At 64.3% G+C, this 14,820-nt stretch overlaps 2 protein-coding genes across 3 annotated transcripts in view; both read right to left on the reverse strand.

Moving 5' to 3' along the window:
• Positions 1-1,718: 1,718 nt before the first annotated feature.
• LHX3 (LIM homeobox 3) lies at positions 1,719-9,042 on the reverse strand. 2 transcript variants are annotated; one of them, XM_036092121.2, is made up of 6 exons: positions 8,955-9,042; positions 4,598-4,769; positions 3,849-4,051; positions 3,232-3,383; positions 2,980-3,151; positions 1,719-2,137 (listed from the first exon to the last, which is right to left on the reverse strand). In XM_036092121.2, the coding sequence occupies exons 1-6, from the start codon at positions 9,040-9,042 to the stop codon at positions 1,719-1,721; spliced, it is 1,206 nt and encodes a 401-aa protein (XP_035948014.1). The 2 variants fall into 2 exon arrangements, with proteins under 2 accessions (XP_035948014.1, XP_035948013.1); XM_036092120.2 differs by lacking the exon at positions 8,955-9,042 and adding an exon at positions 6,923-7,016.
• A 2,981-nt stretch (positions 9,043-12,023) lies between these two features.
• QSOX2 (quiescin sulfhydryl oxidase 2) overlaps positions 12,024-14,820 on the reverse strand; it is a 30,189-nt gene continuing 27,392 nt past the window's right edge. Inside the window, exon 12 of the mRNA XM_036092123.2 lies at positions 12,024-13,935. Within this exon, the coding sequence (XP_035948016.2) occupies positions 13,388-13,935 (548 nt within the window). The 3' untranslated portion in view covers positions 12,024-13,387. The remainder of the gene's footprint in view (positions 13,936-14,820) is intronic.

Genomic DNA, 14,820 nt, shown 5'->3' on the forward strand with positions numbered 1-14,820 from the left:
TGTGGGGGCGTGTGAGCCTGGAGCTGCCGGCGACAATCCTCCCAGCCAGCTCCTAGAGAGCGCCCCTCCTCCCTCCCAGCGTCAGGAGGCTCATCCTCCCACCCGCCTCGGTGCCCCGACCGCCCCTCCAGGGAGCACTCACCGCCAGGGGCAAGGTGAGGCCCCAAGCACGGACTCTCTTCTTACATCTCCCCTTGGAGGGGCTGCTACGACTGTCTCTGCTTCACAGGAGGAAAACAGGGCTCAGAGGGGCAGCTCACTTGCCCAGAGTCACACAGCAAGTTAGCAGATGGCTAGGATTGGAATCCAAGTAGGCGAGAGCTCCGGGACCATGTGCCATGAATCTCCTGATCGGCTGACTCCAGCCACCCCCACCCCCAGCCACTCCAGCCCCTGCCTCTCCCAGGGGCCGGCCCTCCCCGCAAGGCTGGGCAGGTGGTTTTCCCACCTCTCCTTCCGGTGTTCAGAAGTTTGGCCAAGATCCAGAGACAGAGGGGCCCGGTTCACAGCAGGTGCCATCCCTCACAAGGATGGCCTCCCGCTGTCAGGGAACCGCTCTCACCCCCACCGCCCCCCTGCGCCCACGCATCCCCAGCCGCACTAAAGACCCGGACCTTCTAGACTGTCACTGACATTTATTGAAGTCTTGGAAAGAGCTGATGGTCAGAGAGTAAATAAAAAACACGCGACGTCCACAGAACCGACAGGTAGCTTGGGATGCAGGTTTGCGGGGGTGACTGGGCCTCCCTCACCCGCCGCCAGCCTCTGAGTCTGGGTCAGGCGGCAACACTGCGACCGGCGGAGGAGGCGGCCCAATCCTCAGGCAGTTAGAGCCCGCGCCGACAGGGAGGGCCCCAGGCTGTTTGGCAACGGAAATCGGCGGGCTGGGCGTGGCCTGGACTCGGAGGGCCTGGGGGCGGCTGTGATGGGGGAGGGGACGGAAACTTGGTGTCGACGCGGAGGGAGGTCCCCACGGCCTTAACGTGTCGCTCCTGGAGAAGGGCACCCAGGCAGTGGCGTCTCTTCTGACGGGTGGTAGAGTCCAGAACAGAAAGATCTAGAGCCAGCTCCCCCAGGGAAGACCCGAGAGGAGGCTCCTGGGGGAGGTGGGGGTTGGGACGAGAGGGACACGGGCGTGGTCTCTGCTCGGCGGCCTCCTGCCTGGACAGAAGAGGCCCATCTCTGACCTAAAGTGGGGCTCCATCAGGCGGATGGAGCTTGGAAAATAAAGGCATGGTTCGTACTATGGTTTTTCATTTTAGAAAGTAAAGCATCCTCCAGCCTGAAGACTGCTGCCCTTGGCTGGAGCGAGGCTGGAGTGAAGGTCCAGCCTGGGTGGGGGTGACACTCCGTGTCCAGAAACAGCAAGCGTCCAGTTAACTGGTCGATCAAGAGAGAAATCTGCTTACAAAACAAGGCTTGCTGGGCGGCCCCCAGGCCGGCGGCCCCGTGTCCAAGGAGGAGAGAGGACACGGACAGGAGCCGCTGGAGTCCCTCTGCCCCCGAGGGAGGGGCGCCGGGTCGGGCGCTCCGTAGAAAGGAGCCCTCCTCTGAGGTCCTCATCCTGTCCCCCGCTGCCGCCGCCGGTGACATCTGCTTCCTGCAGAGGTCCAGGGCTTCGGGAGAGGAGGGGAGTGCCGCTCCGGGCCACCCAGCCAGGGGCAGCGCCGCTGCCCACACCCCTCATGTCCGCTGCTCAGTGGAGCCGGGGGCCTCGGTCAGAACTGGCCGTGGTCAACCTCGTCCAGCCAGGAGGCAGGGCTGGCAGGGAAGTCGGGGTAGCCCCCACTGCTCCCTGTGGACAGGTCAGAGCTGGGTCCGTTTCCTGCCAGCACCCTCATGGGCGGGGGCCCACCTGGGGCCCCCGCGGGCACCAGGCCCAAGCTGGCATCTGGGTATACTAAGCTGGAGAGAAGGGGCTGGGGGCCAGGGAGGCTCTGCAGGGCAGCTGGTGATGGGGGGACACCGTAGGGGCTGCCGGGGCGCAGCTCGCGGTACTGCTCCGGGCCGGCCAGGCCTCCGTGCTCCAGCGGGAAGCTGCCTGGGGCTCCCGCGGGCCTGCCCAAGGCCGGGGTGGGCTCCCCCAGGCTGCTGTAGAGGCCGTTGGCAGGGCCCATTTCGGCCATGGTTGGCTCATCTGCAATGGAAGCAGACAGCGCTGCTCAGCGCCCGCCCCCCTCCACCTCCTGCCCCCAGCGCCCCTCCTTCAGGGGTGACCTGCTCCCGCCGGCCGCCAGATAGGCCAGCCCAAGCCTCTCCTGCTCTTAGAACTTACGCAGCGCTCTGCCTCTGTGCTTGTTGGGTTTGTTCAGCTCAGTCCCACCTGGTGTCTACGGAATGGTGGGATCCCCCGGCGGGATCAGGGCCAGCAACAGGCCAGTCAGGGCCCAGGGTTGCAGGATAACCCCCAAGGCTGCCTTGGGAAGGGTGGCCAGCATTCCCATTTTGCAGACAACTTAATTGAGGCTCTGAGCGGCAGAGCGAGTAGCCTAAGGTCACAATGCAGCCAGAGAGTCTCTTGCACAAATTGTCTGAAGACAGGCATTAAGGGGTAAGTATGGGATCTCCCTGGTACCGGAGAATGAGATAATCAGATCCCACGGAGCAGGAGTGTCCCGCCCTTCCAGACAGCCAGGACTTTTTATCACTTACCCCAAAACTGTGCTGCCCACTTTCCTAAAAATCATCGCAAGGGCTAGGAGCCACAGAGATGGTCTGGACCCTTTCCCCGCCAGAAAGCCTGCTGAGGGACACGTGGGTCGTGGGGGCTGTCCTCCACCGGGGGAAGAGCTGAGCGCCCCAGGGGCCAAACCGCGGGGCTTGGGGACGGGGGACCGGAATCCATGAAGGCTTTGAGAGGAAGGCTAGGGCAGCCCCTGCCTGGGAGATTCGCATTTGCAGGCTCCCGGACCGCTGGGCGCGCGGGCTGCGGGACTCCCCGGCCGCGCCCTGCCCTCGGGGGGCGGCCGCCCGCCGTACCCGTGAAGGAGACGTCGGCGTCGCTGTCCTGCCCCTCCTCCTGGACGCTGTCCTTGTCCGACTTGGGGCCGCCGCGGGCGCGCTTCATGCTGCGGAAGTACTGGCCCCAGCGCTGCCGGCCCGCGTCCTTCTTGAGCCGCTTCTCCTTGGCGCGGCGGTTCTGGAACCACACCTGCGGCGGGCGGAGGGGCGGGGGGCGGGTGAGCGGCGGGGGGCGGGCGGCGGGGCGCGGGGCGGGCGCGGGGCGCTGACCTGCACGACGCGCATGTCCAGGCCGGTCTCGGACGAGAGCTGCTCGCGCACGTGGCGCGCCGGCTTGGGCGACGTGTTGTAGGCGCTCTTCAGCGTCTCCAGCTGCTTGGCCGTGATGGTCGTGCGCGGCCGCTTGGCCGTGGCCTCCGCCTCTGCGCCGCGAGGGGTGGGGTGAGGCCGGGCCCCTCCGCCGCCTGACGGCCCCCCGCCCGCCGGGGCCACTGCAGTAGGGGCGGAGGGGCGGCTGCCAGGCGGCCCGCTCCCCGCTCCCGCCTCCCCCGGGTTGCCCTTTGTTCTAAGGCTGTGGGTAGGGCCGGATCTTCACCGCCAAGGGTTTGGGGCGATAATTCGACTCCATACATTTCAGACCGACCTCCCTGCGTCCCGAGTGAGGAGGCCGCTAAGGCCCCGGAGCCAGGCTTCCCCGGAGGCGCTCCGTGGACCGTCCCCACCCGGCCCCGGCCCCCCGCCCGGAGGGAAGGCGCTTAAGTTCGCGCCCCTTATCGAGCGTGCTGCGGTGGGCGCTGGACGTGAGGATCCCTCAGCGCCCCTACCGGAGGGACCCCAGCCCCATTTTGCAGACGGGGAAAGGAGAGTGGGTGGACTCTCCCACTGACCGCGCTGCTTGGCCGTCTCGTAATCCGCCTTGCACACGAGCCGGCTGTCTTCCATGAGGTAGAACTCGTCCCCCGTGGCCAGCTGCCGCTTGCACACGACGCAGGCGAAACAGTGCAGGTGGTACACGAAGTCCTGGGCGCGGCGCACCACCTGCGTGGGCGGGATGCCCAGCTGGCACGCGGAGCACTTGGTCCCGAATCGCCTGCGGGACACACAGGGCGCGGCTCAGCACGGCGCTGGCGGCTCCTTCGCCCGGAGCGGGTTGGAGAGCGAGGAGCGGGGCGCTGCGCAGGGCGGCTCAGGAGGGAAGCTCACCCCGGCCCTGCCCCTATTCGCCGGCCGGGCAGCCCCCGCAGAGTCGCACAGAACACCGAGAAGGGACCCAGAGGCCCTGGGGAGGAGCCTCGCCGCCCTGACCTTGGTGCCGGGTGGGGATGCTGGATCCTTGGGGCAGGTCCCTTAGACCCCAGAGGCTCGTGCCTGGAAAGCACCCCCTCCCCAGCATTAAGGACAAAAACAAGACTGAAATTAAGAGGGAGTAAATCCAATCAAGTTCTGCAAACTTGGGGTTGTCTTTTTGAATGACTGTTTCCATGATTTGCAATATTAATTACTTGGAGAGAATTTAGCTGCTGCGCTGGGCCAGGCCTGGCTGCCCGTGGAGCTTCCCCCCACCCCAGGAGGAGCCCGCCTTGCAGGAGCAGACTGCGCCCCTGGCCTCCCCTCGAGAGCCCGCGGCCACGCTCACTTGAAGAAGTCGTCCTTGCAGTAGACGCTCTCCCCGCGGCTGAAGCAGCGCTCCGCCAGGGGCGTGTGGCAGTCCGTGCACTTGAGGCACTTGCTGTGCCAATGGCGGTCCAGGGCCTTCAGGATGAAGCGGTCCAGGATGTGCTGGTCACAGCCGGCGCACAGCGGGATCTCTGCAGGCCAGGGAGCCGCCGAGGTCAGGGCACCGCACTGAGCGCAGCCCTGGAGTCCCCTTCCCACTCCAGTCCTCGGGGCCCAGGGCTGCCACGGGAGACCCCCTTCCCCGCACAACCTCCTCCCCAGCTGGAGTGAGTGACCGCTTGGCTCCCAGATGTAGGGAGCGCATGGCACCGAAGTCCGCAGCCTGGCCCACAGTTAAAATTTGGGAAAACTGAAAAAGGTTTAGAAGTGTGCCCGTGAGCAGGAAGGGGCCCCGGCCATTCCGTTCGGCCAGATACCGTCAACTGCAGAATGTTCCCAGCGAGCACGAAGGGTGCACGTTGAGCTCAGATGAAAACCCCACCCCAGGGGCTCTCTACCAGCCCCCAGAGGCAAGGCACATGTGGGTCCTGGGGTACCCACCCCCCAATCCCCATTGTTTTTTTGCGCAATTGAGCATCCTGGCAGCTGGAGACCCCTTGTTGAAGCCTGGCTGCCCAGCCCTGCACAGGCACCAAGGTAAAAGCTGGTGCCCTCCCCATCTCTGGAGCCCTCGCGGCTCCTTGTCCACGGACTGGACAACTGGATCGCTGTCACCACACTCAAATGTGGGTGCTGACAAGAGTTACTCCGACACTCGGCTCTGCTACCAGGGGACTGCAGGCCTCTGGGGGAACGAGGCTGGGGAGACTCGAGGGGCAGCTTGTGGGAGGCACTGGCCCAGGTGGGGCTTTGCAGGGTGCTCACGGGGTGAGTCTCCCTGTTGATTTAGAAAAGGTCTTCTGCAGAGGAGAGAGCCAGCAGCAGGAGCCTGCGCAAACACTGCACCCACCTGGCCGTGCTCTCCTCCCCGCCAGAGACCCCTCCAGCTCCAGGCCGGCCCCGCAGTGGGTGGGAGGACCAGAGAAGGGCCTCCCTGGGTCCCAGGTTGAAAGAACCCTGATCGATCGACCTCCCTCGCGCAGCAGCAGGAAACTCACGAAGGACGCGGTCCCGCGTCGGACCAAACCACGGCCCTGGTGCCCGCGGAGCGCGGGGATCCGCCACGGGTCCCAGGCCCCCTCGCGGGCGGCGACGGCCTAGAGCTGGTGGCTGGACAGGCCCGTGCGTGCGGATTCAGCACCGTGGCCCGGACAGCGCCCGGCGGAGTTGCCCCCTGCCCCGCGTCCTGCAAAAGCCACCCCTGCCGCGCCCCTGTTGCTCCCCGCCGCGCCCTGCGACCCGGGCCTTACGCTGCATGGTGACTCCAGCCTCGGTGGGGTCTCCTACCCTCAGCACCAGCGGGGCGCAGCGGAGCCTCGCGCCCGCCCGCCGCTCCGGGCCAGCTCTCCTGAGCGATCGCGATCGGAGCCCGCCTCCCCTCCCTCCCTCTCCCTCCGCCCTCCCACCCTTTCCTCCCAGCCCCTGTGGCCAACCCCTCCCAGGAACCGTCGGAAAAATAAATAAATAAGTAGGGGACGGAAGGGACCCCACAGCCTGGATGTAACCTCGTTCCCACCTGCTCGGTCCCTGCCACTCCCCACCCTGCCAGGCCCGCCTCCATCTCCATCCCGTGGTCCCGCGGGCGTCGAAGCCCAAGGAGAACATTGCCGACTGCTCTTCTTCAGGAACCAAAGCGCCTGGGGGGCAGGGGCAGGACTGGTGCGGCAGGGAAGCTGGGGTCTTTCCTGTAGAAGGGTCCTGAGGACCAGCCTGGGAGTGGGCCAATGAGCAGGTGCATGTGGGTGCAGACGAGGAGACCTCAACTAGGGACATCTGCGAACGGGCTCCAGCTACACTCTGGCCCCTGCATCTGACTCTCTTCCCTGGAAAGTGTGGAGGGTCTGGGTGGGGTCGGCCCTCTCGGGGATCCTCTTGCCCGGTGTTCACTGGGCCACACGGTTGCTCTCCACATACTCTCCTGAGAAGGGAGAGGCTTTCCTAAATCGGTCCTGAGACCCCAAGGAGCCCCCGGCCTGAGCAGTGCGGGGCTGCAACCGCACAACCCACACGGCTCCAGGGGCCCCAACGCTGACGTGCTGCTGGGGCGCCCAGGTGGGGACGTGCTGGGGCCCTTGCACCCACGCCCGCCCGGGGCCCCTGTCTCCCGCCACCTCCGTGGCCAGGCCCGGAAAGGAGCGAGGACCTCCGGGTCTGCGCGTGCAGCCGCTCAAGCCTGGGCACCCACCTCGGCGCAGATCCTCCCTTCGCGCCAGAAGCGCCAGCAGCAGGTCGCCGCCCGCCGACTCGCGGCCCGGGCCCAGCTCCCCGCGCGCCTCCATGGGTCCAGTCGCCTGGCGCCGCGGCTCTCCGGCCCCGAACTTTCCCAGGGCCCGGGCAGGCCACGGCTTCCGGGGCCCCAGGCCGGTGTCCGAGCTAGTCCCCGCGCTGCTGGGCGCTGCGCCCGCGGGCCGCCCTGGGGCCCGGAGCCTCAGGCCGCGCGGAGGGCGGAGCGGCCGGGGGGCGGGGCCGCGGCGCGGGGCGGGGCCGGGGGGTCGCTGAGACTCGCCGCGGGCGTCCGCCGGCTCTGCGCGCCTTTGCGAGGGGACTCGGGGTGCCCAGACGCCAGCCACCGAGTGCCGGGCCGAGGAGGGCGGGGACAGTCAGGGGAGAAGCCGGGCCAGGGCTGCCCGCGGGCGCTTACCCGGGCCCCGCAGCTTCCTGCCCCGCGCCGCGGGCCTCCGGCTGAGGCCTGGGCTCGGGCGTGCACGCGTGCGGGCAGGCTGGGGGTCCCGGGAGGACGGTCCGGGAGGGAGCCGCGTCCCACCGCCGCTTGAGAGCCGGGGCTGGGAGGCTTGGTGACGGCAAGAACGCGACCCGAGACCCAGAGAGGGTGAGTGTGGCGTCCAAAGGCTCACAGCAAAGCCACCAGGAGCCAGACACGACCTCAGACCTCCTGGCTGTGGCCAGCTTCTGGGCCCCACCGTGGGAACTGCCACCAGAATGGGCCAAAGAAGGGCGATTCTCAGCAGGTACACCCGGTGTCCTGGGCCCAGACACGCGGCCAGGACTCAGGTCAGGAAGGTCAGGAAGGACACTTCCCTCCACACACCGGCTTGCACAGAATGCAGCTCCCACACCCGATTTTCCAGTATCTTGTTCCCAATCCAAAGGGTAAGCCCATAGGAACCACCCATGCTTGCACATAGAGAGCCGCACCTACCCCAGGGCAGCTGCTCCTGCCCAGAGGGCACTACAGGCCAGCGCCACCCCCCCCAATAATTAAGAAACAGCAGTGTGGGGCCACTGCAGCACGGGGCATGGTGAGGGCAGGGGCGCCGGGCAGTGATGGGGGTGAGCAGGTTTCTGCCAGCCTCCAGGTCCCTCCACCTGGGAGAGTCCCATGGTGAAGGACAGTCGTCACCCTGCTCCTATCCTGGCCTCCATTCGCCTGGTCTGTGCGCTTTACCAAGGAGGCAGGCCTGGAAGGATGTGGGCAGGAAAAGCCCAGCGTCCTCCCGGATCCCAGCAGACCCAGAGCCATGGTTTTGAGCAAAGGCTCATGCCAAGCGCTGCACCCCTTCCCTGTACAGGACACTGCTGCCCAGAGGACAGGGCAAGGTGCATAAGCCGGGGAGCCGAGTGGGTGCTGGGTGCCCTGGGATGTCAACCGTGGAGTGTCAGCTGCCTAGAGAGACCATGTGGGGTTCGAGTGGGGAAGGGGCAGGCGGGCAGCGGGTCCAGGAGGTGGCGGCCCCACACGCTCAGCATCTGGCTGGCCTGCCAACAATGCCTCCATTATTTTCTAACGTCCATGGCGATCGAGTGGCCCTTGGGGAGGGCGGTTCAGGCGGGAGACCCGCCCAGGGGTCCCAGTTCTGCCCTGTTGGGCGGTGTGGGAGAGCTGAGGGGTGTGGGGTCTCTGGAGGAAACTGATGCCCCCCCACTCCGAGCTATCCCTCCCCCCCAGCAGTGTCTGCAAGGCCCCTTCTGTTCTCGGGGCGCTCCACAACAGCCCACGGCCTCTGGAGCCATCACCGGGAACTTCAGGCCCTCTGCCCATGGGATCTGTCAGACTTGCATCCCTCGCTCCTGTTCCCATCTCTCATGGGTGCCCTCCCCCCCCCCCAGTGGTTTCTCCAGACTCTCTTCCTTTCTCTGCTGTGTCCCGGCTTCCTCTCTCCCCCGTCCCTCTGCCTGACTCTGCCATCCTAGCCATTTCTCCCCTTGGGGGTCGTCTTGCCCAGGCTGGAGGCCGATAGTTTCGCGGGGGCCCTTACCCCGAGTTCCACCGAAGCTGCAGACGGCAGTGGCCATGGGGGCCCCCGGCCGATCTCGGTCTCCACTGAGCTCAGTTTCCAGCAGCATGGCGACCGCCAGGCCAGAGATGGAGTCCGAGTGGTCCAGGCCGCCCTCTTCCCTCCTCCTCTGCGACCCCAGGAGGGCTCAGAACTCCCGCAAAGCCCGGGTGCCTCGGAACCGCGACCCTGTCTGTGCGGCTTGGCGTGGCGGGAGCCTCTGGGCCCGGGCGCTGTCCGCAGTGCTGAAGGAGTCTCCCAGCTGCCCACCTCCCCACCTCCCCAGGGCCCCTGTCCCCCACCCCTCCCCACCTCCGGCGACCACGCCCACCACCCTGTTCCCCCAGCCCGCCTCCCCACCATCCCACCTCCCTAGGTCCTCAGACGCTGTGCCTGCCTCCCCCTGCCCCGCCCACCTCCCCACCTCCCCAAGCTCCTTGTCCCCCACCCCCCTCCACCTCCCACCAACCCTGCCAGCCACTCTGTTCCCCCATCCTGCTTCCCCACCACCCTGCCTCCCTAGGTCTGCAATTCCCCTACCTGCCTCCCCCTGCCCCTGCCCACCTCCCCAGCAACCCCACCACCCTGCCTGCCTTTCCCCCAGCCCCCTCCTCCTCACTTCCCCACCTCCCTAGATTTCCAGTCCCTCCACCAAGCCCCCCCATTCCCCCTACTCACTTCTCCTCCTCAGGCCCTTGTCCACAACCCCCCCACCCCCAGTCCCTCAGCCAGCCTCACCCCACCTTCCTTCCCTTTGCCGGGGCAGGCAGTTTCCACCTGCCGAGCTCCAGGCCAGCCCAAAGGCTTGGGAATTCGAAGCAAGCGGGTGCTCCACCCTGCCCTACAGGGCAGCATCCAGGACTCCGGCGGGTGGCCCCTCCAGCCCCCCTGGCCTCCAGCCGTGGCTCCCATGCATCTCTGGCTCTAGGTGTGGCTCAGCACTCAACAGTCGCCGCTGTCCCGAGGGACCTGTTGCACGCACAACCTTCCCCAGATCTCCTGCTGCAGGCCACCCCCACACCCCCAGGGCAGCTGAGGAGGAGGGGCACGGGGGCGCCCCCCGCAGGAACCACTCAGGACTGTGAGGGGTTACCAGATGGGGGACCTGCGCCAACACCAGCACCACAAGGACCCGGAATGGTGGCATGGTCCGTGCCCTGCCCGGCTGGCACACCAGGGGGAGGGGGTTACCTACCAGCTTGCACATGGCCTGGCCGGGAAGGTGAATCCACAGAAACCACAGCCAGCAGGTCCCTCAGAAGCCACACAGGACCCGAGTGCCTCGCCCCCAGCAAGACAAAACAAAAGGTAGAAGCAGAAGGAATCAAGAGTTCAGAATCCGAGGCAGCAAACAGGTGTCGGGGGCCAAGCCCTGGCTAGGAGGCCATGCTGGGGTGTGCAGGTCCAGGACGGCAGGGGGCGGCCGCGGAGAGCTGTGTCCAGCACTGGGTGGGTCGGGGGCTCCCTTCACCAGGGCTCCCCTGGTGCATCGTGAAGTCGTGTGACTCATGCATCCGTTCCCATCACATGTCATTGATCTACCCTGTGACATGTGTGAAGGCTGTGGTCCTATGGCCGGCCCCCATCTAGATCAGCCCCAAGAAGATAATCTACAATTGATCTTCCATTTTTCACTTTCCACCTGACCCCTGGGCTGTCTTCCAAAAAGCCTCTGGTTCAATACAAGAAACCCCGGGATTTCAGATGCCCAGTCTGCAAACTCCAGAAGGGAAGGAGGGCTCCGTTCTGTACCCCGACCTCCTATCACTGCTAGAGCGAGCTCATTATCAAAAGAATTACAGGCCTTCCAAATGTCAGATTTATTTATTTTAAAAATGTGCACATTATAGTTCACTTAAATACAAAATGTTCACTTTCCTTAAAGGTGAGAAATTTCAGACGTTTCCATGTCAATTAGCTTTTTAATCAAAATCCTTCCCTTAAAAATAAATACACATTTAAATTACCGAACTATTCTATTCATTAGTCTCAATACTTACAACTTTAGAAAACAGACCTTAAACCTTGCCCAAAGGTAGCATCCAGTTCCTAGCAGGCCACGTGAGGCGTGTGGCCACGTTCATACCTGCACATGAGACACATGCCCCGTGGCCGCCTTGGCACACCACCCGTCCCTGACTGCTCGTGGTCTAATGGAAACCCGGCCCCTCAGGGAGTCCCAAACTTGTCCCTCAAATAGTGGCGACCTCAAAGTGCAATATTATTATGAACCCGGAGAGGCTGTCCCGTGGGTTTTGTAGAGGTCACAGCATCCAGCGTTCTGCATCTTCATCCCGGTCCACACCGTGGGCAGAAACTTACTTTAGGGGAAGAAACACAGTGGACACGAACCAGAAGGCAGTTTCATTCATGGTGCTAAGTATTTCCCTTTGGATTCTGTGGGTGAATCCGGCCAGTTTTCAGGATGAGAGGAAACAAGACAGGGTCTTCAGTAACCCAGGCGCACAACCACCAACGAAGCACACAGGCTTCTAGGGGTTAAACACGTGTCAAATGAGAAGAAACCTCTGGAGAGAGAGAAGCCACAGAAGCCAAGCAGCTGAGGAGCCTGCAGACCGCACCCCATCGCCCGTCCCTGTGCCCCATTCCCTGTCCCTCCGTCCCGTCTGTCTCCCATGCCCTGCCCCTTGTCCCCATTCCCTGTTCCCTGTCCCATCCCCCAACCTGTCCCCATCCCCAACCCCCATTCCCTGTCCCATCCCCCATCCTGTCCCCATCCCCATCCCCCATTCCCTGTCCCCTACCCCCATTCCCTGTCCGTCCCCCATTCCCCATTCCCTGTCCCTCATCTGTCCCCATCCTGTCCCCCATCCCCCATCCCGTCCCCCCAGCCCCGTCCTTATCCCTTGTCCCTCGCCCTGTCCCCCATCCCCTGTCCCCCACCCCCTGTCCTCATCCCGTCCCCTGCCCCCCCTCCCATCTCCCCCACCGTCCCTCTGCAGGAGCTCAAGCCCCTGACAGCTCACCCACTGCCCCCACAGACACGCCCATGGTCAGTGGGAGTTCGTAAACACAGAGAACACGCTAGGCAAAGTGGAAAAGACTATTTACAACCATCCTCGTGACAGGAGCCCACAGACGCCTCTGAGCTTGTAGACAAACCAACGGTCATGAAGGATCTCCGAGAAAACGGCAGTTTGTTCATTTTGTTTGTTTACATCTCCAGAGGTAAATTTACCTCTAAATGATTTGGGTTTTACAAATAATGTGTTAAAATCATTAAATGGTAAAAAATCAATCACCAAAGCCTGGGGGACCAGGGCCCTGTGCCAGGACCCATCGTAAAACAGCTTCAGGAAAATGAAATTTGGAGTTTGGCCTTGAAGGTTCTGGCCGCTGCACACGTCGCCCCAGGGGGGCCACCGGACATCGCCGCATCACTGGGCCCTCGGGTCCTAGCGTCTGCTTCGTTCAGCAGCAGGCCCTGCAGCTGCTGGGCCACGGGACAGAGGATGAAGGGGTCCTTGAGAGGTCCCCTGGGGACTCGGCTCCCAAGCCATGGCCACCCCACAACCCTCCCCTGCGGGGCTCTGCCCTCAGTGCCGGGCACAGGCACTTGGGGACAGCGTGTGGTCACTGAGCGCTCTCCTGCCACGAGATTCACAAAGGCGCCGCCTCGGCCACCATCCTGTCCCCACCCCCCACAAACACGGCCCCCCACATGGCTCAGCAGTGGGGTTCCTTGCAATGCAGCAAAGCCACAGACCCTCCTCTCCCCTTCCTCCTGCTGCAGACTCAGCATGTGGAGTGAAAGTGGCCTGCAGAGCACGGAGGTGACGGAGGGGTCGTCCTTTGGTTCTGAGCTGCTTTGGCACCACGGGGATGCTCTCTCGCTTCAGCAGAAACAACCAAGCAGCTGAAAAGCACAAACACAAACGAGTCTCTGAGAACCAGACTGGCTTCGAGGCGCGGCCGGGGGGTGAGGTGCGCTGGGGGCCACGCTCCGGCGCCGCTGGGCCGAGGCTGGCTGCGCAAAATCGCCCGGTGGCCTCCCAGTGCACACAAGGGCTCGGTTGTTCTCGGAATCCTGAGCCAGGCTTGCAGAACGTGACGTGCGTCTAGAAACTCAGGATGAAGGCAGGCGGGAAAAGTTCTGTTCGTTTGGCTGGGACTCCTATTTTTTAGACCTAGAAGAGTAAAAATACAGACATCTTTTGGCTGTTGGATCTATAAAGGCGTCCAGGGAGTACGCCAGGATAGCAGGTGGTCCCACGACGAAGGCTAGCTTGCCCTCCACAGGAAGACCACATGTCCGACGAGGACTCGGAGCCCAAGACGCCAGTGGATGTGAAACCGGGTCTGACGTGTTTATAAAATCCCTGATCTTTTATTAAAGCTGCAGGTGGTACGGTGGGTCTGTTTTCCCAAAGGCGCTTCTGTGGTCCCACTTGGGTCTACACGGACGGCCGGTGATGTCGGACTTTCCATCGCTTGGACCGCACTCGGAAGAAGAAGTACATCACCATCAGAAACAAGGAAGAGGCTACGTACAGCACGACGCAGAGGCTCATGTCCAGGCTGGAGAAGCCCATCCCGAGAAAGGGCACGGCCGCCTCAGCCTCCCTGCGGCCCTCAGCCCCGCTGGCGCTCTGGAGTCTCCCATCCAGGCCGAGCTGCGACCCGTCTGGCAGGTGGGGTCTGGGAGGCAGCATGCTGGGTGGACGGAGACTCTTGGCATGCTGTTCGCCCTGAGGCTTCTCTGGGGAGGCGAGGCCTCGCTCCCGCTCCCCGCCCTGGGGTGGGCCGCCTCCTTCGCTGGCGTCTCCCGGGTCCGCCGCATACGTGTCCACGAGATTGTCACCGCTGTAGTGCCGCTTTAAGAACAGGAGTACCTGACCCTCGTTCCAGCTGTGCAGGCCCTTGATCTCCTCGTGGCAGGCTGGGCAAAGGTCCGGGGTGGGCCACGGAACCTTCGGAAACTTGGGGTCCTCGCTCAGATGGCCTGGGACGGGGAGGGAGAGTAACAGTGGAGGGGTCTCTGGTGACCTGACCGCCCCTTGCCCCCCGGACACCTCCCCTGTCCACTCACCTGCACCGTGACCTCCCAGTGCTCCCGGGCTCATGCCCGTCCGTCCTGCACGGATGCCCGTCCCCCCAGCCCCCCACATAAATGTTTCTTCCCTGGCACCTCTGGCAGGGCCCCGTGGCCACGGCAAGGGAAGGGTCCACACTTGGATGGTGCCATCCACCTGGCCAGACCCCGCTCCCACCTGCAGCTACTCTGCCTCCCTGTGACCCCGAGGCCCCCTGCTTGACGTGCCCCCGCCCCTGCTTGTCCTCTCCCCACTTAAGGTGCATCTGAAGTCCACGGCCACACAAACCCCATGAGGCTGGCTGTCCAGACGATTCCACAGCACTTCGGGCTTGTGTGGGCCCCTCCCAGACCTCCAAATCCCATCCAGAACTCTAGAAACGGTCCTGGGAGTGAGACCTGCCATGGGAACCCACGCAAAGCCAGCCCCGTCCTGCTCCGCGCATGCGAACCACACCCCACGGTCGACTCGGCCGGCACGACCGCTCCTCTCAACAGCCCCGACCCCCCGGCGCTCTGAGAGCTGCACGGCGGGTCAACTCTGCACACGCAGACTTGGAGTCAGAGCACCCACATGTTGAAGGTTACATTCCTTCCTGCTCAGTCCCGTCACAAAGGCCGTTCCGTCATGGCCACCACCGGCCTGGCACAGAGGTCACGGCTGATACTTCTGTCCCCCTGCGTCAGTGCGTTCGCTCCTCTGGATGATGGAGCCGATGGAGCACCAGCCTGGGGAGCCCCCGGCCGCCCACTCCGGGCACGTGCCCGCGCAGCCTGCCCTGCTCACTTCCCGCT

Source organism: Halichoerus grypus, chromosome 14, assembly GCF_964656455.1.
Source record: "Halichoerus grypus chromosome 14, mHalGry1.hap1.1, whole genome shotgun sequence".
NCBI lineage: Eukaryota > Metazoa > Chordata > Mammalia > Carnivora > Phocidae > Halichoerus > Halichoerus grypus.

Excerpts from the sequence above, each read along its gene's own strand:
- LHX3 (XM_036092120.2), bottom strand. The coding sequence starts at position 7,016 with ATGGAGGCGCGCGGGGAGCTGGGCCCGGGCCGCGAGTCGGCGGGCGGC. Across the intron at positions 4,052-4,597 it reads TGCAAGGACGACTTCTTCAA|GCGATTCGGGACCAAGTGCT; the intron begins GTGAGCGTGGCC and ends TGTGTCCCGCAG. Across the intron at positions 3,384-3,848 it reads CGAGACGGCCAAGCAGCGCG|AGGCGGAGGCCACGGCCAAG; the intron begins GTCAGTGGGAGA and ends CTCGCGGCGCAG.